The 24786-nt window shown below is 43.5% G+C and overlaps 1 protein-coding gene across 3 annotated transcripts in view; it reads left to right on the top strand.

Moving 5' to 3' along the window:
* Positions 1–24314, top strand: part of ABTB3 (ankyrin repeat and BTB domain containing 3) — a 166234-nt gene extending 141920 nt beyond the window's left edge. Inside the window, exons 11-17 of one of the 3 annotated variants that reach the window (XM_035569243.1) lie at positions 554–732; positions 12353–12458; positions 13258–13360; positions 14877–14958; positions 15957–16025; positions 19153–19266; positions 23067–24314. In XM_035569243.1, the coding sequence (XP_035425136.1) occupies positions 554–732; positions 12353–12458; positions 13258–13360; positions 14877–14958; positions 15957–16025; positions 19153–19266; positions 23067–23276 (863 nt within the window). In that variant the 3' untranslated portion in view covers positions 23277–24314. Of the gene's footprint in view, positions 1–553; positions 733–12352; positions 12459–13257; positions 13361–14876; positions 14959–15956; positions 16026–16504; positions 16648–19152; positions 19267–23066 lie in introns of those variants that run through there. The other 2 variants (XM_035569245.2, XM_035569244.2) reach the window with 2 other exon arrangements.
* Positions 24315–24786: the final 472 nt, after the last annotated feature.

The following is a 24786-nucleotide window of genomic DNA, read 5'->3' as shown; positions in this document are numbered from 1 at the left end:
TGGTTCTGCCATGACAAATGGGTGCTTGAAAAGGCTGATCTGCTTAACTCACCCAGTGCTGTTTATGGGAAATAGTAATGATCAGTAAAGGACATGGGGTAGTGCTTAAAGAAAGTTGTAATCTGAAGACCACCACTTTGAATACAGGTGGGTAGTGACCAAAATCTGTTTTTTACCATTTAATGGCTCTCCAGGGCTGCATTCAAACAAATGAGCTAGTGTAAATCTAGTTTCCAAAAGGGTTTTGCATCACAGAGCACCACAGCAATTACCACAAATTGGCAGTCTCAGCAGAGAAGCTGAAGGATAGATGAGCAAAGAGACCACAGTCTTCTCTAAGCACTAGGAGGAGAGCCTCTGCGTATTAGGTCTGGGATGTCTTGATAACCATCCACTTTCTCAGTTGTGGATAAATTAGGTGGTGGAATTTGATTTCTAGGGTTATTTGGCAGTTTTTGCTTAAAGTCTTAACATTAATATAAGTAAAGGTAGAAATATCAGAAAGGCAAATCCTTCTCTGGAGCTGAGAATGAGCTCTGTCCTCCATCCCTAGGTGTTCCCTGGACGCTGCACACATGGCTGGAGTCCTTGCGAACATCCTTCCAGCAGCACAGGCGACCCCTCATCCAGTGCTTGCTAAAGGAATTCAAGTCCATTCAAGAAGAAGAGTACACAGAGGAGCTCATCACACAGGGGTTGCCTCTGATGTTTGAGATACTGAAAGCCAGCAAGGTAGGATAAATTATGCATTTTAAAGAAATCAGCCTCATGCTGATCCTGTAAGAAACAAATCTTGCAATATTGTTTTTGCACAGTTGCTCCAAAGCTTGTTTAGACCATATAGGATTATTACTTTTTGTGTTGTGTATCTCAGATTTCTTCACGGTGGAAGCATGGGTTAAAAACACCAGCTAATCACATCTCCTGCTAGAATAGCTTAATACTGATGTTAACAATGAGCTGGAGAGACAACAGAAGCTAATGCATAGCGGTGAAATTAAAGTCACCAGGATAACTGCAGTACAGCAAGAGATGTTGATAACCAAAACAACCCAGAGACTAACTTTACCCAGCTTGTTTTACAGGACCATGCAACAAAGCTAATAGTCGTGTTTGCTTTGGATTTATTTAACTTCTCACATGACTTTCTCATTCCTTCATGTGGGATTTAGACTTTTAAACTTGTGGGGAGACTGGTTTCTACAAGCGCGCACACAGACTAATTCTTTAGAATCCTCTGTGTGTTTGTACTTGCAGCCTTCCCAGATTTATTCTTTCAGCTGACATTTTCTTAGCCAGACATATCAGACTAACAAAGCCTTTTGAGGGAGATACCATTAGGTATGCAAGTATAATAGCAAAGGGAGGATCATGGGGCCAGCAAGGAGAGGAAAATGTCTTATCTAGTGAAGGTTAGGTTTTTTTGCATTCATCACATAAGCATTCATCACATGCTGTGCATGTTGGTACAGTCTTCTATTTGTTTAACTGGGAAGTAAGTTAACGTTTCTCACCCAACTCTATATATAACAGCAAGGAGTTAATTTTTTTTTTTAGCACCTGCAGCAATAACCTTAATAACGCGGAAAGGAGGGAGGTCTGATGTATGCACTCAATACTAAAGGGTTCCAGACATAGTATAGCTAGTGAAAGCCTACAAGGTTTTATTTCTTGTATCCTGATGCAAAAGAGGGCTTGGAGTGCAGTCTTGTGCAAATGCTGAATGTTTGTTCCAGCAGTTGTTCAAATTTTTCCTCCCATGAACTTTCCCTTTGGGATCGGTTTGTATTGGATAGGTATTTATGGAAAACATCTAGAGATATCTTTTAGGAAATCATTCCAAATCCTAGGATTTGTGGAGTCCTTGCTCTGAACTGGCTTGGGTTAATGTATGTTCATGCAGTAACTACCAGCAAGGTGCTGTTTGTTTTGAAAGCTGATATAAAACTAATCGTATTGAAAATTTAACAGAGATTAAGTTTAGGCGTTGTAATCTAGGATGAGGAATTGCTGTAACTGTGGTTCTCCTGGGTGGCTGAAGCCAAAGATAATGTATTTGTAGCTGATCATTGTTAGAATAATTTTCTTACATAGGATCATACCTTTGGGAGATATTAGACTGGGTCTTCCAGGGTGTCTTGTAGGAGACATAGCAGCAAATAAGACTGCTGCCTTCTGCTTTGGGTTCACTTAAAAGCTAAAATGTAGAGGGGTGAAGCAACTGATATATCCAAAAAAAAATAGTATAAAGAAAAAAATCTGTGCTGATCTTTGTTCCCACCTCTGGGCCTAGGGGAATGGCCTGTCTTCACTTTTCATGAGCATGCATATTCACAAACGCGCACACATAAACTGCTTCATATTCTTAGAAAAATAATGAATCATTCTGAGACACTGTAAGGGTTTACAAATTGTCTGCAAATGGCATGAATTATTGCCACAGTCTTGTCCAAAAAGCCTCTCAGAAAGCTCTCAGAGAAAGAAATGAGGACGGATTCTGTGCAGCCCTTTGAAAGGAATCAGAATAAATTCATTTGCAGAAGAAAGAGCCAGTAAAAGTTCTCCCTGGTCACTCTGTAGAAGGCAGCCAAGGAAAACTGAGATTCTAAGGCTCTTTTCTCTGGGAGGGCTGAGTGCTGAGACTCTTCTTTCTATATACCCACAGAATGGACATCTCCTTTAAGAGGTGCAGAAGGACTGTAACTGTGGTTCATGTCCCTCTCTACAGTGAATTGTAAAGCTCTGCATTTTGTAGAGCTGTGGTGAGAGGAATTTTGTCCACATGGACATCCTTTTCCCCGTGGGCCGTGAACTTCAACAGACATAATAACTCTTGCTAAACATCACAGTCTGTCCCAATACATTTCCTTAATGAGTTTTTCAGGGCAAAAAGTACAACATATGCAACTAGAAAGCACAGAGCCACTTAGCATTTCTTGGCTGATATGAAACAAGATGTCCCATTTGCTACATATCATGATGCTCAGTATATTTTAATTACATAGCAACTTGTACCTGATTGAAATGGCACTTTGCATTCCTAGATGTAGTTCCAACTATCCTGCAGTCTCTGAACAATTTACAAATATTAATGAGTTGAGATACAGAAGATCTTATTGCCCTTTTACAAATAGGGAAACTGAGGTAATTAAACAGGTAGATTTTCAGTGCCTGACAGAGTGACAGTCTCAGCTTCAGAAGCTGTGACAGCCTGGCTAAGCCAGACATCAGTTTGTAATTTGAGTAATTTGGCCTGACAGACTTCAAAATTCACACAGAAACATAGGGCAGGTCTCTGAATAGGAAGCAGGCCTGCCCGCAGCTTCCACTCTGCACTGGGACATAAGGTTTGTGCTGGTTTCCAGGATATGCAAAAAGGACAAATATTAAAAAACTGAAAAGACAAAAGAAAAACTAAGCATCATCTATAAGAACAGGACCGGGTATAAGGAATCCCTTTTGTCTTATAGATGTTTTGTAAAATGCCTGTACCCTGTCCTTCAGGTTCAGTTGTGAGAGTTTGCTTGAAAGCTCTGCCACCAGCACTGATGCCAGTGTCCTGGAGCTTGGCAGGGAGGCACTCAGCTCCCATTTGTATGCCAGGAAACGCCAGAAAGAAAAAGAAAACAAAATTTTCAGAAGCCCTGATGGTGGAACACGGACTGGCAACAAAAATTGGCAAAGCAGGCAAAACTGGCTAAGCTGAAGTCCTTGGTTTTATTGCCTCTCCTAAAGCTGTGAAATAAGAGGGGAAGAGCAGTTAATAAATTGCACTTTGGTCGTCCGCTGCTGCACTGAAGCCCTGGGAGAAGACTTCTAAAGGCACAAATGAGGGTTCAGTACCCAGCTCCTGGTGGCTGCCAGTGGGACTGAGCGCTTTCATTTCCTTTCATGCCTTTAAATGTCTTTATCAGCTGCGCTGCTCAGACTGAGTGTGGAGGAATGACAGTATTTCCGTGCAGCCGAGGCAAAGCTACAAGAACAGGCAGATGGCTCTGCCCCTGTTGCTGTCCTGCAGTCAGCCCAGCTCCAAACCAAAGACCACAGAAGGCAGTGGTGGTAGGAAGGACGTGGAAAGCTTAGTTCAGGGTACTTTCCTAAGAGTAGGCAAAATTCAAACCTAACACTAAGACTGTCAATGAAGTTGTGGTGGTTCGCCAAGGGATGTGAGCCACCAGATGAGGAGAAAAGGCTCTGCCAGTTCGGGACCAACTGAATCTCTGAGGCAGACAAACTCGTAAACAGCCTGCTTAGAGTGGTTTGGACAGGGCTGTGTGTGACAAAAGCTGCAGAGACACTTCTGAGAGCGAGGAGCCCTGAGCTAAACTCCAGCTGCTGTGTAGTGCAGGGTTGAGTCCCTCAAAGCTAAGATGACACTGGAGGTCTTGTTACAGAAGAAGATAGGAAGATGCAACCGAACCGCTGCCTGTCAGTATCTGTGGTGCACTCTTCATGGCCTGAGGAAACTCCCAATCTGCATCAGAGCACTGCAGTTGCCTGAGGAGTGGCTGTGCTAGCAGGCTGCCTGCAGTGCTGAGTTTGCCCTCTCCCCCCCCACCCCCAAACAGAGAATTTAAAAAGAGCGGTGTGGAGAAAGCACCCCAATTTACAGGCTTGTAGTGCCTGAGGCAGGGCCAGCAGGTCAGCTGCGGCCACCAGGGAGGACAGGCACGGGGAGCTCAGGCCTGCCCCCAGCCCTGAGGTGGAGCAGGTTATCCACACGTGACAGCAGGCAGAGCTAATGGCCGTTCCCTCGTGCTGGTGGGCAGCAGTCAAGGGGAAGAGAACATCTATGTTTATGTGAGCTCTTCTATTTTTGCAAAGAGGATCTCCTGAGGCTAGCATGCTGAATGTGGGGGATGCTTCTTCATCCCCCTGTCTACCAAAATGCTGGAGCTGTTTTGGTGGACGTTTCCACAACCTGAAGAGAGAGGGACTCAAAACCACAGCCTTGGAAGTTAAACACATCTGGTCTTTGGAAGAGGTTGATGTTAGGTTTCCATTGTGGAGCTCAGCATGAGCTTGAATTATCATTAAAATCACCCAGCTCCATCCATGCAGACCAGCCAGCGCTGCTGCTGTCAGTACTGGGTTGTGAGCCAGTTTCATCCACTGCTTTTTCTGTGTGCAGCCATTTAGATCAAATTGTCCTTGGCCTAATTTTTGGAGGAAAAATAAGAATCTTTTAATTCCAAATAATCTCTCGTACAACTTTCTGCCTTCCCCCTACAGCATGGGCATGGAACCGCTATTTGCCAGGACTCTGGATCCTTTGTGGGAACATATTGCTGAATGTGTTAGTCCACATGTGTTAAGTGCACATGCTGAAGTGCTGTCTGAAGCTCTGCTTGACACCAGAGGTGTTTCACGCCAGGAAACCTTGGCTTAGGACTGCAAGTACTCCTGCTAGTGTATTATCCAAGGCAAAAGCAACTTGAGAAGTCCTGGGAGGTCCTTCATCGCCCTTCTTCAGTAGTGTTCATCCTTCCCATAGGCTTCTGTCAGTGACAAGGTAGTTTATTTTAAAAATTAGCCCATTAGCAAGGCATTGATTAGACTGTGCGTTAAGGCTTGTTGAAAGACACACGAAACTATTTGCAAAGATGTTTCCTCAGAATTCAAAATTCATGCCAAGTTTCACACACACTACAAATGCATCTATAGAGGAAACCTGCAGGAGTGCACAGACTTTTTTGGAAGGTCGAACTGTTGGAATAACAGCCCTGTGTTGACAGTTATATAGAACAAATAAGGATTTAAAACAATAAACAGTTTTTAAAATTCCAAACAGGTTCAGGCATGTAGGTATCTCGAGAAACCTGGCCTATATAATTTAAAAGCCAAAGTACTCTTTAACCAGTGACTTAGCCACTTGGAATCCAAAATCTCTAAGAAAGTAAATATTTTTTAATACATCCTTTCAGAAATAGCAGCATGTAGCCTCTGTCACGAGTGCATTAACTATTAAAAAAAAATGTTGATGGCTCCAACAAACAAAAAGCAGTGGGAAAGCCTGAAACACCTGCCTGCTCTGTTGCAGCAAAATGTTCAGAAGCTGAAGCTTGAGATGGATGTCCTGTTTCTTTGCTGCTATGGTCTTTCTGGTTTTAATTCCTCTAAAACAAACACCGGAAGAGGTTCCTCAGAGTAATGTCAACAGACTCAGTTTGTGCTTCTGTTCTACAAAGTCCAGACACAGTGGTCAGCAAACATCATCTTTCCCTGTAGCCTGCACATGATGCATCTCTGGAAGATGGAGCTAAAAAATTCCCCTTCTTGTCCCTTGCGTCACAGTGGGCCTACATGAATATTTGTTCTGATGGGCTTAATGAAGATGGGTTTGCCGTGTGGCACCAGACTGTCCTCTTCTGCAGGAAGGGCCTAGGTTAAGAGGGGAGAGGTGAACCCTGTGTGTGGGCAGGCAGTGGGTCTTGCTCAGCTTCTAGAGAAAAACCTTCTCTTGGTTGTGCATGTTTCTCTTACCTGGAAACAGATCAGGAAGGACCCCTCTATGGTGGATGAACTTTCACATTCTGGTGGAACAGCTTTTCAATGGAAAATTGAGGTTTTATTATAATGACAAGTTTCATTAGAATATTTGTTCTCCACATAATATTTTACTTTTCTTGAAAAAATTAATGCCTGGAAACGGAATATTTTGGCCAATAACTGAAATGTTTTGAATGCAAAAAAAAAAAAAAAAAAAAGGACTTTCCACAGAGGAGACAGGCACATCAAAACCAGCACTAGAAATAACCCTGAAGACCTCCCTCCATGAAGCTAAAGTGCCTGCTTACAGGCTCCATGGAGTGGCTGATAACCTTCTGTGTGCCAGCTAATGCCCAGCTTGTATTCAGTGATTGATCTTCTGGCTGGGACTTTGAGTGATTTCTTAAGGCAGGTTTCACTGTGCTCACATAGTTGCAGTGATCTGTAATGTTGCCCATTGTCATTTGTAGTACTTCTATGTCTAAACAGTTCAGAGTAACCAGGACGCAAGTCATCCACACATGTACGTCGTGCATTCTCCGTGTGAGATGTGAACGCCAGGTACTGAGTGGCATGTTAATAACAGACTGTTAACCCTGTGTTGTGTTTTCATAACACAGATTCGGCTTCGTACTAACACAGGTTTGATTTCTTTCCTACCCTCTGTTTGCCTTCTAAAATGTTTCCCTGCCAGAGGCAGGAGCCATTTCTTCATTTACAATAAATGAATGCCATGGATGTGACACCTGCCCTTTTCTGGGCTTTCACCCAGGGATTAGACTGTGCCTGGGGATCGGAGCTTTTTACATACAATGCACAGCTGTGATATAAAGAGTCTTTTGAAAGGGAGGCTTGGCAGCTTTCCCAGAGCTAACTGAAGGGTCCATTTGTGCCTTACCTGTGATTAATTCCTTTCCATTTGTATCTGCAGTGGAAGGACTTGAGCCTGGCTCTAACAAAACCCATTTTGTTATGCAGTTCACTGCCTCTAACTGTATCTCCAACCTCTGGGGCTTCCCTACCTTTGCAACTGTTGACTAATATTAATTATGTGTATGCTGCTTAATCACCTAGGAGTGACCCTCTAAAGTGGCATTTAATCAGTTTGGATGCAGCTGGCAAAAGTGAATTACGCTGGAGGACAGTAGTGGAAACACCTAGGGAAGGGTGACAAAGATTCAGAGACATGGCGAACAAAGTCTCATAGCAAAGTTTGAGTGCTCAAGCCTGGGAGGTCTGAGAAAAGCCCTCTATTGTTTTACCCTTTATTGGCTCTTCATGGGAAGAGGGGAGCATAAATACAGGAATAATTCAAGGCAATCCCAGCCTGTCATGGAAGGAAGTTCATGGGTGACTCCTCAGTGGGTCTGGGGCATCTTGATACTTCAACAGTGCTGTAACAGCAGCTGGGGACCACGTGCACAACGGGTGACTGGAAGCAGCACTTCTGCTGTTCTGTATTTTGTAGAGATGGGTCTTCCTGGCATCCTCAGGACCAGGGAGAGAAAAGAAACCTTTGCCAGCACCCCTGCATGCATGGTTTCTCTGCTTGCTGGGGAGATGTGCATTAACTGCCAGACACCGAGCCCAGAATAAGTGTGTCATTTTTCTGCTTAACACTGGGAGTGTTTGTTTTTGTGGCTTTGTGGTAGAGGAATTTGAGGGCTTGGCACACATACACGTAAATTGGTAAAGAAAAGCAGCCTAACTTGTAGAGGGCAACCGGGTGGAGGTAGCAAGATGTCTGTAGATCAGTCAAGAGTCTTAGCCACTGAGGTTTGAGCAGTCGAGGGAGAATCAGTGTGGGAACCTTCGAAGAGGAGTCAAGTGATGCAAATTTTGATCTCAGAAAACTGGGAAGTCAAAGGGCAAGACCTTAGCCTAACTGCTAAAGCCAACCTGGTTTTCCCCTTGAGAGTCTGGACCATGAGCCACCAAGATGACACACAACTTCCCCAAGTACTGGAGAAAACTGTTTTGATGTTTCCCAGCTGTGTTCAGGACCTTGTAGGACCACATCCCAGAATGGCGAGGCCAGGCTGAACCTGGTAAGCTGAACTGAAGCACACTTCTCCAGCATTTGGACCTAAGTCTGGAGGAGCCTGTCCTGAGTCGTGCTGCAGACCTTCATCAGAAATGCGTTCAGGAAAAGGTGCCCTTGCACCCTCCACCCAGTTCTTCACCTTCTCTAAGATCAATCAACTATTCATCTCTGGCAACTTGAAAACCTTCAGCTTTGCTTCAAGAGGATTTATGAATTCCCCCCACAGTTCAAGTGTGGGGAATTCCTTTGGATCTTTTCTGAGGAATGCTTTTAAGTCAGGAGACTGCTTGTATCTACAAAGCAAAGTTGCTTGCTCATCGACCAATGCTGCTGGAAGCACCATCTTCCTAAGAAGATTCACCGCTGTTCCCTGTTCCCTCTTGCCTATTTATAAACTACCCCATGGCTAGGTAAATATTTTCATTATATCCTATGCCAAGCTTTCTTTCCCCTCCCGCAATAGAAGTTGCTCATGAGCTCCTGAGTGTCTGAGAGGAAGCTGGCCTTGCTCCAGATCTTGGCATCACACATCCAGGCAAAATGTTTTTCAACATCAAACTGTGGCAAGAAAACAAACTTGGGTTTGCTCCTCTGGTGTTAATATCACCGCCCACAACTGCTGCAGAGAGCTCCTACAGCTGTTCTTTCACAATCAGCTGGTAGGGGGATGGATAAACAGGGAAGAATTATGCTCAGCGCTTAAATGGGGTGGATGTGGCAACCAGGGCAGCTTCGGAGCTTCTTGGCATGGGTGCTGTGGAAAAGGGAAGGTTGATCAGGCTGGATACATCCTCTTCTCTGCCAGAGCAATTCTGAGGCACCAGGTCATGGTCCCTCGTAGTTGTTCCCCATTACTTCACAGGCAGCCCAGCTCAGCCTGCTCCAAGAGCAACATTTGGCTTCTGAAAAAGCAGATTTTTTCCCCAGCAATCCAGTCACAGACTGTACCTTTGACAAAGCATCCCTTTTATCTCTCCTCTTCGCCGATTCTTTCTGCCCGGTTTATTGGTGAAGCCAGCAGGCTGCAGGGAGCAGAGCCAGGGCCCCGGGAGGCTTGGCTGCGCGCGTGTTTGTGTGGGGAGCAGACTTGTTCTGCTGTAATAGCTCACCGCTCCCCTCTCCATGTCTTTTGGGGAGAAAACTTGCTGTGGTTTGTTAGCGATGACTCAAAATGAGCACATGCTTCAGCTTTCTAGCTGCAAGCATTTCTTAATGTTATCGACAGAAACCAAAGGTCTCCAACCTCTTCTCTGCCAAACAAGAGCAGTGTCCTGGGTGAGAGCTCTGGAGATCCGCAGTGCACAGTATGGCTGCTTGCTTGATGGTCCTGCTTTCTATGACTTGTCAATCCTAAGGTCTTCCATTTTTTGTCACTTTTCCCTTTGTCCCATCTTTCTCCTGCACCTTAGGGTTCTTAAAGCCTCACTCACGTGAATGTGTCACATTTTGAGCTCATTAGATCTTAATCTACACCAGTTTTCAGCAAAGTTGTGGGCAGTCAGTGGCAAGGTGGCTTTATAATGGGCTGGTGTCTGCACACTGTGGGCAGGGTTCGTGCCTTGTTTGTTACCCCACGAGCTGGCAGCACCTCGCCTGTGCCAGCAGACTCCCCTGGGCTTGTCAGTGTACGACCTGCCCATCGTGCCAGTTCGAGTTACAAGTGTGGATCCTCTTCTCGCCCCTGCATGGCTGGGGTTGGCCTGTTCTCTCCCGATCTTGGTGCACCTGGACGTCCTGGTCCGCAGCGAGCGAGACCTCTGGCTCCTACCGAGGTGCTGGGAGCTTGCTACCAGATTTTTGATCAGTGCATTCCCACAGACGCCCCTAGGAGGAGGAGATGTCATTATTGAAATATATGTCTGTTTTAATAAGCTATTGCCCAGGCTCAGCTGTGGTTGGGACCGATGAGTGCACGGACCCACTAAAACCACAGTGGCACCCTGGCAGATTTGACGGGAGCTGCCAGTAGCTCTCCTCAGTAGCGCAGTCACTCTGTTATTCACTGCAGGTTAAGGTGAGCATTGCTCTTATACCTTTCCTCTCCAGAAGCTTCCCCATGCTCTGAAACACAGCATTAGCCCCATACTGCGTTGCATTTATTGACTTTTTAGCATCTGCCGCCTCCAGCTCGGAGCTGCCCTGCTGGTAATCGGCATCCCCCCGGATGCGCTCCTCCCTGGCTGACTCAGTGCGGCTCTTCGACACAGCCCTTCCGAGCAGAGAAGCGATTGCTCTTTCTGCCCTGTCTGTCTAGAGCTCTCCCCCAAGCTGTCCCAACGGCTGAGTCACTTCCTTCTGTAAATCTGGCTTTAAATCTTCCTTTTCTCTTTGCCCTGTGATTCACTCCCTTTATGAAGGGCTTTGCAGAGCTCTGACTTCAGGACACCGAGCAGAGAGATGCTCCCGGGGCAGAGCATCCTCCTCATCCCGGAGGCGCAGCGGTGAGCCCCTCTCTGAAGGCTGCTCCCTGTGCCGTGCAAAATGGTTTCTCTTGGTATCAGTATTTCTTAGTATCTCCCTTATCTCAGTATTTCTTTTAATATTATGTCTGACGTAGTAGTGGGAGCCAACTTCTGCCTGCGGGTGAGTGTATGTAATTTCCTTTGACATCAGCGTGTGCCTATGAGGGCACAGCTTGTTTCCTTTTCCCACCCTGTTTAATTAGATACGGTGCAAGAGTCATTACAGTATCTCTGCCGTTCCTCCTCATCCCTCGTGGGGTTTAAGGAATTTCTACTTTTAGAACTGAATTGAAATGTGCTCGGAGAAAGCAAAGCTTCATTTTCTGCTTTAAAAACCTGGAGATAATTTTAGTATAACATCTAAACTCCTCAGTTTGTTATATTAGTATTATTTTTCTCCCTTACCTGCTTACTCTCTTCGTCTTGAACCTTCTCATATCTAAGTGTCTCATCACAGTTTCCCAGTGTGGAAGGGAATTGCCAACCAACATTGCAGTTAAAGGACAAAATACTCCATTGTCAGGAATTAGCCATCTTGTCCCACTGAACTTGGCTAGACCTGCTCAGTTACCAGCAAAGAGTGGGATAAAGTTAGCAAAAGCTTTTAAATCCTGCTTTCAGATGTGACTTAGATAGTTAAGCACTAAATCCGTTTCACTATCATTCCAGCATAGGCTGACAAATACTTAAGTTGCTTAGGAAAGTGTCCCACAGGTGCCTTGCCCTGCGTAGAGATGAGTAGGGCCAGGCACCAGACCTGGCCCTGTGAGGTTCTGGCGGCCTCCTCAGAGAAGTGGTGCCAAGGCCAGTGCCAGGGATATAAGATCACATTAATGAAATGTTTGGGATTAAATGAGGAGCTTCTATGGCAGGCTGTGATGCTTCTATCATTCTGTAAAGGAGGGTCTGTTTGTGAGAGTGTTGTGCTTAGAAACGTACACCAGCTGTGCGTCTGTTTGGTAGCTCTGGTTTTCCAAAATGTGAGCAATGACCATTTTCCAAAGAGCAGCAAAAAGTTATTCTACAGTGAAGTAAGTTTGCAAATGAAATGAAGAGGCTATTGTAAAGGAGCTTTGTTTACTTGGAGGGAACGTGGGCTACGGAGTTTGTTGGGAAAAGAACACTTGTAGTCCAAGGAGAGGACATTTCATTTTACCTGCTTCCTACAGGAGATGTAACAAACAACTAAATGAGAATTGTAGTTTACAACAATTACCAATAATTATAAGTTCCAATTTTTAATAAAGCTTCAGCAATTACATTTTTCAGCTTCAAAACATGCAGCTCTTGAGAACAATACAACACCTCCCTTTGAATGCTAAGTTTACACTGCTTGTATTTGTTTTCTTTTGCTTAGAACGAAGTGATAAGTCAGCAGCTGTCTGTCATTTTCACTCATTGCTACGGACCCTACCCTATTCCAAAGCTTGTTGAAATCAAGCGCAAGCAGACCTCTCGCTTAGGTAAGTATGACTTGGAGATGCTCTTGGTTGTTTAAGGAGAGCTATGGGAAGTCCACATTGCAGGCTGGGTGCTTGAGGAGGCACAAGTCAAAAGAAAATGTGGACTTAGAAGGCAGGACAAGAAAAATAAAAGGCCCCAAACTTAGCCTGTCCTAAAACTCCCACTGAAATCAATAGGATCATCAGATGCGCTGGAAGTGGGACTGTAAATCTGCAAAGATCTGTCTGTGTTGCTAACGAGGCTGGGATCTCAGCCCAGGGCCCAAAGCCAAATGTCTGTCCACATCTCAAACCACTGTGGCTGGCTGGAGGTGACACCGCGGCAGCACGGCCCTCCCAGCCCTGCTGACAGAGCCCGAGTTGGTTTGATGTGACCTAGAGAAGACATGAGCCAAGTTCCTGGACTCTCTTCCACTTGGCACAAAGGCTGTCCTGCCCAGGGAGAGGGTGAGGGTATGGCCTGAGGGCATTTAGACACAGTTTGCTTTGGGTAATGGAGCTGGGAAGCTGTGCCAGCTTCCTGCAGCAGGGCTGGCTGGATGTCATCTCAGCAAAGGTCGACACGAATTTCAAAGCTTTGAATTTCCTTAGTCTGAACTCCAAGTGGCTGTCTGTGGATCTTCTGTCTCAGACTGTCCAAAATAGCTTTATGGGCTTCACTCATTAAAAACAACATCCTTTTGCACTATTGTCTTCCTTTGTCAAAACAGGAAAATATTATGTACCTTCATGAACTCTTCCAAACGAAATTTAATGGTGTGTGTGTTTTGGTTTTTTATTTTTCATTTTTTTATTCCAGATCCCCATTTTCTTAACAACAAAGAGATGTCAGATGTTACATTTCTGGTGGAAGGAAGACCATTTTATGCACATAGAGTGTTGCTATTTACTGCATCACCGAGGTAAAATATAAAGATATTTCTATTTTTGACCAAAAGCAGAAATAGATTTTGTATTTTTGTTTTTGTTGCTGTTGCTAAGATTCTTTGAGGGCTAATGTCTGAACCTTCAAGTTTTTACTAATCAGAAAATCTCAACAGCCTGTTTCTGGTTGATCTGCAGGATGTTAACAAGTGCTCCTATCACTAGATTCCCACCCTGTAGATGCTGCATGCTTCTGGCCATGCATCTGACTTCATTCCACCAAGGCACTTTTGTATGGAGCTCATTGCTGCATCCATTTCTGCATCCAGCATAGAGGAGTCTTAATAGTTTGATTCTTAGCAATCATTTACCCTGCGAGCAGCTAAAACTTGCCTTGCATCAGTGTACACAGTCTGCAGGAAAAGCAAGTTACTATCATACAATTCATTGACAAGATTTTACATTTTTTTTAGTAAAATTAAATATCTACAAAGCATGTCATGCTGTATCAGAAGGCAGTACGTACGGTTTGTTTCCTTTGCTCAGAAGGCCAGATGTGGGTCAGCCAGCTCAACTCAGCCTTCAGGTGTATTCCTTTCTTACACTGCTCACAAACCTTATTCTTACACAGCTCTATAATTAAAGGTGTACAAGCACATTGCAAACTTCAGCTTTAAGCTTATTAAATTGTGCTTGCAATAGAGTTTGACACTATTAAGATCAAATCAATTGTTATCCATATTTTAATTAAGATGCAGTTGTGGTATGGAAAAGGTTACCATCCAGCAAATGCTGGTCTTGATAGATAAGCCAAGCTTTGCACTACATCTAGAAGGTCGGATGAATTACGAAAAGAGGAAGTACAAGGGCTTGTGTTTGTGACAGTGTACTTCCCATTTTCACCTTCTAATCAAACGGGAATATCTAGTTCTGAGAAATAGATTGCTACGCATGTATCTGTCTTACATACATCTGCAATTATCAATTTAAAATGTGTTTTTATCCTGAAAACTGTCTGAATTTCAGGTTTTGATAATCAAAGAAAGCAACCTATCCAGTTTTCTCTCTTGTCTCTTCTTATACAATTGTATTGAGCCTGCATAGAAGCCTTAAAATTTGTACTGAAGTTGTTTTAATATTTTGTTCCAAAACATTTAAAGCAGCATAATGGAAATAGGCTAAAATTGATCTTCAAATAAGGTGTTCAGTTTTTAAATGTTGCAACTCTTCCTAAATGATCACGTTGCCCAAAAAATTTTTGATTTTGTAATATACATCATTACAGTATCTGAATCTCCTGTATGTGTTTTTTTCCATTCTGATATCAGATATATTTTTCCAAAATTTCAAATTGAAATCTCCCAAAAGAAAGGCTTCTTCGTTATAGTCCGAACTTTATTTTATGTAAGTGTCTAAATCTTGATGCTTTTCAGTGACAAATCCATGCATTTCAGTGCACTGTTTTTGCGAGAGCTGATGCTGTCTTTCCACTTCGCCATACTTTTTCACAGAGATAGTTGGGCTGGTATTTCAGTCTTGCTCCTTTCTGTTTAGGTTTAAAGCATTGCTGTCTAGCAAGCCCTCAACTGATAGTACATGTATTGAGATCAACTATGTGAAGTACCCCATCTTTCAGGTAAAGTCACTTCTCACATTTAATTTGAATGGAACATAGAAACATTGTACATGCCCTGTCCAAACTAATACAAGTGTATTTGATAAACTTACAGCTGTGGTTTCATGAGCACAGACTCTGTCTTCTTGCATACACTAAGCTGCACAGTGCTATTGATTGCAAATGTCGTGCCCAACCAGATACAATAACAAGCATTTCACTTATACAGGGTATGCAGATAAAGCAGGGCATGTCAGTTAAAAGTACTCGATTCCTTTTTCTGTTGTTGGCTTTCTCTGTATTTAATGGACAGGCTTCCAGACACAGTTAATTCCTTTCTTAAGCAATATTGTTTGATCATTTTTTTTGCCATGAAAATACAGTTTGCTTTCTGCATCTGTAGCATATACTTGTATACGCTTCCCTTTACTTGAGTCAGAGCTCAGGCGGTTCCATGTATCAACTGTTACAGATGCAGATGTTTCCCAGCTGCCTACAGTAACTTAGAGCGTGCTGGAAGCTCACTGCAGAGGGATGTTAGTTAGCTCGTATTACAGTGCAAAGGCGCCACCACTATTTCGCATCATCTCTGCATGCCCACAAACTGCTGGGTGGAGGTGTGGGTGCCATTGGCAGGAGAGGAATAAGGGAATAAGCATTAGAAATGCTATATTATCCTGAATCAATGATACACTGTACGTATTGAAAAATACATTGAAAATTCAGCAAGAATTAATCAGCTTCCTGCACACTGTTTGGGGCTCACGAGAAGGCACAGACAATGTGGCTGGTGAGGGCTGAGATGTCAGACTACCTGTGAGAAGGACCCATTGAACTGTGCAGAAACAGAGTAACCAAATATATCCTGAAATCAGTTGGATTGGGCTAGTTTTATGTACAAATCCTTGGTGGTATTGAAGAGCCTCTGGTGGTAGCTGCAATCTTTACATGACCCCCTGCTCCCTGATGTCTTGAATTATTATTTTTTTTTTATAAACACACCCTTTGTTTTGTTACAGCTGGTTATGCAGTATCTTTACTATGGAGGTGCAGAGTCACTCCTGATTAAAAACAATGAAATTATGGAGGTAAGAGATATTTATCTTTATTGCAATGGGAGCAATGCTAAGTGATCTGTATATCATTCGCCCCAAGGGCACAAGGCCACTGAGCAAGACATAAGCAGTCCTGTAAGAGCCACCTCCATCCCTCACTGAGTGCCCAGAGTGCTTAGGCTGTCCACAGTCCTGCAGAAGACACTCAGTCTCCTTCCAGCTCTGCTGTTCCCCTGTTATGGTAATTTCTGCCAGCATGAAGTTGACTGTCACAAAAGAAAGAGTAGAAAAATCAAGACCATCGAGCCAAAAAATTATCTGAAATCAAAACATCTAGTTAGATGCTTTGAGAAGCTCTTTCAAGGAAGTGCAAAGCTGGTGTTATTAATATCTGGAACCAACTCCCGCAGCATAGTATTCTGTTCTCTCTGTCTCTCAGCCTGATAGGTGAGGTGCTCTGTTGAGCTGGGCCAGTCACCTTCTCTACAACACTCTTACTTTTGGCTTACTAGCTCAGGCTTACATGTCCAGACCTATCTCGGCAGTATTAAAGGATCCAATTTGGTTCGTCACTCTGGAGAATTCTTGGGCATGCACCGGACTTTAACCACAGAAGAAATCCCACTGCAGTTAGTTCAATTTCAAGCATGTGACTGTCTCATTTTCTGAATAAAATATTAAGCTGCTAACTGAAATACAGAGATTTCTTTGCTGCTTTCTCACTGGGTGTTGAAAGTCCAGTGACACTGTACCCATTTGCAAAAGCCACTCCAAACCCATTGGATCCTTCTGCATAGCCACACACCCATAACCTGTATGGGTGTTAAGTCAGGCTCTTCCATATAGTGTGCACTGTCAATACCAGCTATGATCAACCTAATAACTCCAACTCAACAGAACTAAGACACATTTGAGCAAATTCTTGGTAGTCATTCTGAGGAGCTTTCCTGTTGACCATAACCAAATTATGGCAGCCAAAAGGGATACAGGACAGTAAATACTAAAAGCAGAGCTACTTATATAACTGGTAATCATCAGTGTACAAAGTATGGTCTGCCTCCATGATCCTTTATTATTGCTTACATAAGTTAATCTGTCCCTATGACTCTATTGTCTGGGGCATCCATGCGAAGCTTGACTCTCAACAAAGTGCTGCAAACCAGAAATTGGGAGCAACTCTTCTTTGGGGTACAAGTGGCCAGGTTGAACCAGTTCTGATGGGTACAGGGGCATCTGTATGAATCCTGCTAGCAACTGGAGGATGGAACTAGTCAGGACTGAAATCATCCCTCGCCAGTGGAAGCAGTGGGTTTTTAACTAAGCATACCCACATCGACTTCCTGAGTTTTATAGGAAAAGGTCGCTGATTCTCTCATTTGCAGTTTTGAAAAAAGCTCCTGAATTTCTAACCCTCTCTGAAATAGCGAGTCTCAGACTAGATAGCACAACAACTTTATAGAGATGCATATGTAATCACCTAGGTTGTTAAAAAGCTTGTGCTGCAGTTCAGCTGGCTGCTTGCTCTACTTTTGTGACATCTCAAAACTTCTGTGACTCTAGAATGTATGGCTGATTGATTGATCTGTTGATAACAGATCTGGCCACGGTTCCTCACAGTTTAAAGTAATTACAAACCAGCACATGACTGCTTGAGCCACAGAGGCAGCTGGAATAGGATTTGGCTTTATCTTTCAGAACTGCATTTAGCAACTTGCCTTATTACAAATATGATAACAAGAAGTGCCAGAAATACTCCACAGAAATCTTTGCTGCAATTCATAATTGAGGCCAGCTGGCTGCTATCACATCAGCACTGCAGATTTCCAGCACTTGGATTTATTTATGGGATTAAAGCAGAACTTGAACGGATTGCATAGGAGAAATCAGAATAATAATGTCATGGCAGTTTCGGGGTTTTGTTCCCCAGTGCTCCTACCTAGTGCTGAGGAATCACAGGAAGGCTCTTTGTCATGTAGTCCTGGGGTCCGTGATGACAAGATCCATATAAATGCCTGAAGGCCTTGGCCTAAGGGACTTGGCTGGGTTAGAGCAAGGTGTAAAGCAATGAAGAACCCCAGCCTGCATCCTAAGCCAGAGCAGAGAGCCAGAGGTGGTAACCTACCATGGAAAGATGATGAAATCCCCTTCCTCAGCTGGAAAAGGACATAAAAGAAGCAATAGGGGAAATCCAAGCAGTATTGAAATCAGCTGGAGAGAAATCACAGTTTAAGCCAGTTTTTCGCCCTGCATGCTTCAGGTCATGCTCCCCACATACAGTGACATGCAGAGATCCCAAAGTAGCGCCAGTCCAGGCGGCATACCCATAGGGCGGGTGCAGGGCCAAAGAGAGAGGTCAGCTGGAGTCCTGATGGCACAAGAGCCGTGCCAGCGCAGTGATGCGGACACATTACCCTTGTGCTAGTGCTGCTAGGCATCGCCTTGCACCAAGCTGGTTCCCATGTTTGCGTTGCATCCCGCTGCACACCCACTCCATTTGGAGCCAGGCAGTGTTTGAGCTCCCGTGGCCTAGACATGACCTTACTGCTGCTGATGAGCTAGAGCAAGGAGCATATGGAGATCTGACTCCATTTCCTCGAGCTGGCTGAGGTGACAGGTTTGAAGTTTATTGCCTCTCTAGGTTTTTAAGACTACCCAGGGCAGTTATCGTCATCTGGTTTGAATTCTTCTGTACTCTTGGTCCTGGCCCCTCTGCTGACATCCCCACATCTAACCCAGGTGCTCTGTTTCAGCCAGAGCTTAGGGAGCTGTTGAACCCAAACTTCTTCTTCCTGGAATGTAGTTGCAGGTCTCTCCTTGCAGAGTCGCATTTGCAAAGTGACCGAAGACTCTCCAAGCTGACACTTCCTTCATGACACATACACACAACCCCGTCTCAAAGTCAGCATGTGGACCTCAACAGCCCCTGGAGGTCTGTCCATGTACACCTTCCCCATGTACAGGCTGATCTAGAGGGGACTGAGAGGGGTTAAAGCAACCAAGCAACCTTCTCATTCTGACTGACTGTCAAGGGTCAGTACTTCCATTCAAACTGAAGCAGGGGCAGAGAAAAATTATAATGAAGCAGTAAAGAAGCAAGTTCTGAATGTGTGCCACTCAGCAGTTTTGACTATTTTTTCCTTTCTTTTGTTTTTTTTTTTAGCTTCTCTCTGCTGCTAAATTTTTCCAGCTTGAAGCTTTACAACGACACTGTGAGATCATTTGCGCAAAAAGCATTAATACAGAAAACTGCGTAGATATTTATAATCATGCCAAGGTAAAAATAACTACTCATGCATGTTATATGTCTGTCCTCGTACTCGTAGGTCAGTTTTATGCTAAGTAGTAATACATATGTCATATGTTTAGTATGTTTGTTACATATTTAAGATTTGCCATTAATTTATTGGGACTGTAATAGATATACCTAGTAGAGTTACAGTCCTAAATCACATCTAAGAGCGTCTGTGGAAAGTTCTTGCCCCCTTTCCTAAATGGTTCAAACTCTACTTGTGTGTACTACCATGTGGAAGACCTATCCCTTATCACAGCAACCCTAATTGCTGAGTTATTCAACAGGAATCACCTAACTGAATAAGATGTCTCTTTTTCACCTTCTAGGCTGCATTTTCCCATTAAAATTTCCTGTTTTCTCCTGCCTGAAGCCCACAGGGGTGATATATTCAATGCTGGTGATAACTTTTCAATATATGAAAATGCCTGATTGTCGAAGTGCAGTGTCTTACAGCCATGCAAAGATAGTAATGAGAGTTTCATGTCTTGGAGAAGAAGGTTTCCCAGCTTCTTATTGGAGTCAAATTACTTAGCTAGAGAGCCATCAGGCATAAAAGCATGGCTTTTTTTTTTTTTTGACCCAAAAAAACTCTTTTAGGTCATTGATGGAGGTGATTGTACATTGATTAGTTTCATTTTTTCTCCTCCTCTTTTGCTTAGTGGTTAGACTTTCACTTGGAAGGTGAAAATGATACAAATATAGTTGTAATTAAATATTTTTAAAGCATTCCTTAAATGATTTTTCTATAACTTGTATGGGCTGTATGAAAGAGAAAATGTCGCAGTGTGACATGGAGGTTTGATTGAACAGAGTAATCCTGCAGATTGCTTCAAACCCCTGCAGATCTGACCTCTGTTCCAACCCTCAGGTATTTCCTACAGCAACTAGTAATGTTAGGTCTTGATGTACAGATAACATGCAATCAGTGTTTGAAATAGCATAAAGTTCCACTTCTTGAAGAATAAGAAATTAGGTATATTTGCAGGTCCATTTATTGTAATAGGAAATAAAATCAGCAGTGCAGGAATCTTGAAAAATACTCAATTTGTCTTCTAGCTCATGTGGGAACTTCTCAATTTACGTTACTGTTACTAAAAGTGAACTGAATAATTTTGTTTTAAAATCACATACTTTCTTTGAATTTTGAAATGTGGCTGGTTTTTGTATCCTGATTGAAGAACGTTCTTACACCAAGCTTTAGACTTGTCTGAGGGTCTTCTACACTGCCAGTGCTGGGACTGAATAAACCCAGCATTTGTGGCTAAATCTGGTTCCTTTTTTGCCTGTAAGGGCCTCAGCCTTCAAGTTTCCTGTGCCTGCGTCTCTCAGTGGAGTCAGTGGAAATGGTTTCCTTGAGAGGCTTTTAATTCCAGGGTCATGTTTGCATTGACACGTAGTGCATTGCAGGGATAGCTAAGCTAGCTGTGAATGAAGTCCCGGCTTCTGGAATTAGTTAAGCTACATCACCCTAGAGCTCTTCATGGGCCAATTTACCTTGCTTCCAGTAAATTACCAGGGCTAAGCTTCGTACTGCTATAGCTAGATTGTTTCCAGAACTTTAACACATTTAAAGCTAGTTCAGATACCTCTCTGCTGTGCAGTTGGCAGAGTAGACTTGTCCATCTCTGCTCCTGGTCTGTGTGATGTGCAGGTTACCAATCTGAGCCCAGTTCATTCTGCTCAGAGTGCTCCCACCACACAGCAGCTTCATGGGTTTGTTATGTGTATATGAGATCATGGTATGTGGTGGAAGAGGCCAGATGAGCCTCATGAGCCAGGGGAGCTCACAGGCAGGTCAGCCGAAGCTTGCCAGCCAACTGTCTGCCTTTCCTTGCTCTCTGAAGTGTGGAAGGAGCTCATGTAAGGCAGCAGTGAGGATGGGAATAAGGTGAGCCGGCACCGAAGACAGGAACCACCATGTCAGCCAGGAGCAGGTGATGGATTTGAGCAACTTGCTCCTGTTGTAGGTAGCATTTCTAGCCCTTGCTACTTTGCAAGACCTCCAGGAAGCTGAGTGATGCTGAGACCTACTTTTCCAGATGAAGATGTGTGAGCAGATTGGCCTGGAGACACAGGGAGCCCAGTCTTTCTCATCATAATTGAAAGAAAGACCTGATTTGGTGGAAGCGCAGCATGAAGTGAGCACAGATTTGGAAGGCTGTTTGTGGTGGGGGCGTATGTTGTAGAAGGGGAGCATTTAGCAGGGTGGTGAGCTGTGTAGGAGGAGCTGTAGGAACAAGTGTTTGGAGCCCTGGGTTAAAGAGGCGAAGTACTGGTAGGAAGGTGAGAGAATGTGGGTTTTCTCACACTCATGGTTTAAAAGCTGAACAGAGAGCATTAAATCATCTGTGGCTTTCCATTCTTAGGATTGCAACACCTACAAAGGCAGCCTTCCGATTAGTATCACTTCTAGGGTTTCATTTTCATGTTGCCTCCAGAACCAGACGAAGTAACCAGGCAAATAGGATTTATAGTGGTGACTTCTTTGTTCACAGAATCATCTAGGTTACCACTGGGTACCAGTTGTGTTTTACACAAATGCCTCAAACTCCCAACAAAATTGACTGGAGTTTCAAATACATACCCAGAACACTCAGTGCTAGCACAATTTGCAATCTGGGCCTCAGAACAAGTCTAAAAAAAGAAAAGAAACATACATTATTTTCTCAATGCTGTGAATATATTGAAATAATGAATAGGGATGAATGGTGTTTAAGAGGAGAATACATACCGATTTATACATACACTATCTCATCCAGGTGCAAAATAATGCACTCTTAATTTGATGAAAACCTGTGTGGTTTGAAACCCAGTTTCCCTCTGGAAGACAGGTCCAACCTAGTCCTAATCTATATTTCTTTTCTTTTTTTGTTTTTTAGCAGTTTCCATTCTTAGTTCCAAACACGATGTTAATGTGGTGCTGGGTAACGCTGCTGTGCAGTTGCTCCAGTCTGGGCCCAGATGTATGAAATGTCCCTGCAGTTCTGGCACTTCTGGCTGCACCCCAGAGCCAACAGTTCCTGCTTTTCCCAGAGCTCAGCCCCAGCAGGAGCTTACCTGGGCAGGAGGATGGGCTGAGCCCTGCTCTGTACATTTGCACAGCTTATAACTCCTGTAGTAGAGTGTCATGGCTATACTCCTTGTATAACCACAGGAGCTGGCCAGTGGGTGATGACCACTGCTGGTCACCCAGCAGATGACCAGTATGGGTCATTTGAGGTTTGCTCACACAGTCGTGTTTACACACGCAAGGTTTGCTCACGCTTCACGGTGTCCCTGCCTACTGCCCAGCCACAGTGTTCAGTATAAGAGGAATATTGACAGCCCAGGGCACATGCTCTGCAAGCCTCCGTTTCTCCTCCAAAGATCCCTCAAGGCTGTTAGTTTGCGTGACAGGTTTCTGCAGTCATGGTCCAACTCTTGGGAAGGTTGGCATTCATGAAACTTGGGCTCTAGTAGTTCTTCCCAAACCTATAGGTTTAGGGTGTGAAATCATGGGTCTAATGAACTCTGTGGTAAAACTGGTACCAATTTCCAAAGGACCAAAGCTTCAGCCCTGGACACCCAGGGCCTTATAAGGTGGAACTTATAACCAGAATCACAGGCGTAAAATACTGTGTGATTACCTCCTGCCCCCCTCCCAACATATAGATCTTTAAGTGTTACTGTACCTGTCTGAAAGGTTTAGTTCGTGTATTTGTTTGTGTGCAGCTCTTATGCACTGTACTTGCTGACCAGGTTTTATCAGAACGGTTATCTTTCTCTAATTTCACTTCTTGTAGTTTCTCGGAGTCACAGAACTATCTTCCTATTGTGAAGGCTACTTTCTAAAAAACATGATGGTCCTCATTGAAAACGAAGCTTTCAAACAGCTGCTGTATGACAAGAATGGAGAAACATCTGGTCAAAATGTACTACAGGACTTACAGAGGACGTTGGCTACAAGGATTCAGTCAATTCATTTGTCTTCTTCAAAGGGCTCCATTGTATAAAGCTGAGGAAGATGGTAATGCTTTAATAAAGACCCTGCAAGTTAAGTCTCCTGTTGCAGTTGCTTAAACAAATTCAAAAAAAATAGATTCTACTTCGCATCCAAATAGTTCTGTGTTGGCCAAAGGCGGTGTGCTGAGGCCACAGCCTCGTTTGGATGAGGGAATGCAGAAAACATAGCTCCAGCATGCTTCTGAGCAACAGGGGTACCAGAGCGTCCAGTGCATCGCTGTTGTACTCAAATTCTGAACATGAAAGTGTGGTCGTGGAGCTAGATGCCAACAAAAGCCAGAACTCACATCAGTGAACAGCAGAAGCCCCAGCCTGAGCAGTGGTGCCAGGGAACACCTGAATCGACCAATTACTCATTCAAGGCGGTTTCGTCCCAGTGTTTCGCATTTAAGAACTATGTCTGTCCTGGAGTCCATTATCTCGTACACTTAAGAAATGTAAGAACTGTTACTGCTGTTGAGCAAAGATCAGTTGTGTTAGAGAGTGGGTAAGACTGTCGCAACTGAGGAAATAATACTGGCAGATTTTTAGGGGTGGGAACTTTTTAAATTGTTCATAAAAAAAATAATGGGGTGGCCTTGTAGTTTAAAAACTATTTCTTAAGCTTAAAATTTCATTTTCGACAGAGCTGTGTTTGAGAATCTATGTAACATGTTTTGTTTTATAAATGGTTAAAATGTACATTGTGTAAACATACATATGATCGAGTTTTGCTTGTATTCTTTCCTAAGGTGGTATAATCTTGCCTGACAGGCTATGGTTACACCAAAGAGGTACATTACCCAGACTATCTCTAATACAGTAGTTGGGGGGGCAGGAAAAACTGCATGCTAATTGTGATTTGGGGTTAAAAACAATGACAAACTCAACATGCATTTGCATGGTAACTGTACCTGTGAAATGTTTTGTTCGTGCTTCGTTTTGCCAAGACAAATGCAATGTTACTTCTTGTCAAACTCCATTTGTGAAATTAGCATATTATTTTATCCAGTGCAATTGTTTGTGATATGATACCCCCAGAGACCCTTCTCGAGATGCTGATGTCTGTTTGTTACAGTGAAGGGATAATAACAGTTACTCTAGTAACGTGTCAATACTTTGCTACTGGCCAGAGATTGTGTCCAAGTTAGAGTTTTTTTAAATTATAATTAAATATGTACTATAGAATGATTTCTCGTTATATCCTGAGAATGTATAGGTTATCTACAATGCAGGGCTTGGGTGGGGTGGGATGGGGGGGTGCGATTTGATGTCAGAGCTTCGTTTATTTTGCAGCGTACTGTTAGCAAGATAAATCTGCTACGTGCCACAACATTCCTGATGCTCTGTCTTTGAATGATACTTTTCATGAATTGTTTGATTTAAAACGTGGAGAAAACCACAGCAAGACTTAGGCAAAGATATTGCCTTTTCCATGGCAAAAAATGACATTAATATATTTATTTTCTAGCATGCTGTTCAGAAACTGTGCCCAGTTCATAGACTTAGAAGTTTTATTTT

The sequence above is a fragment of the Cygnus atratus genome, chromosome 1, assembly GCF_013377495.2.
Source record: "Cygnus atratus isolate AKBS03 ecotype Queensland, Australia chromosome 1, CAtr_DNAZoo_HiC_assembly, whole genome shotgun sequence".
NCBI lineage: Eukaryota > Metazoa > Chordata > Aves > Anseriformes > Anatidae > Cygnus > Cygnus atratus.
This window is presented reverse-complemented; position numbering and strand designations above follow the sequence as displayed.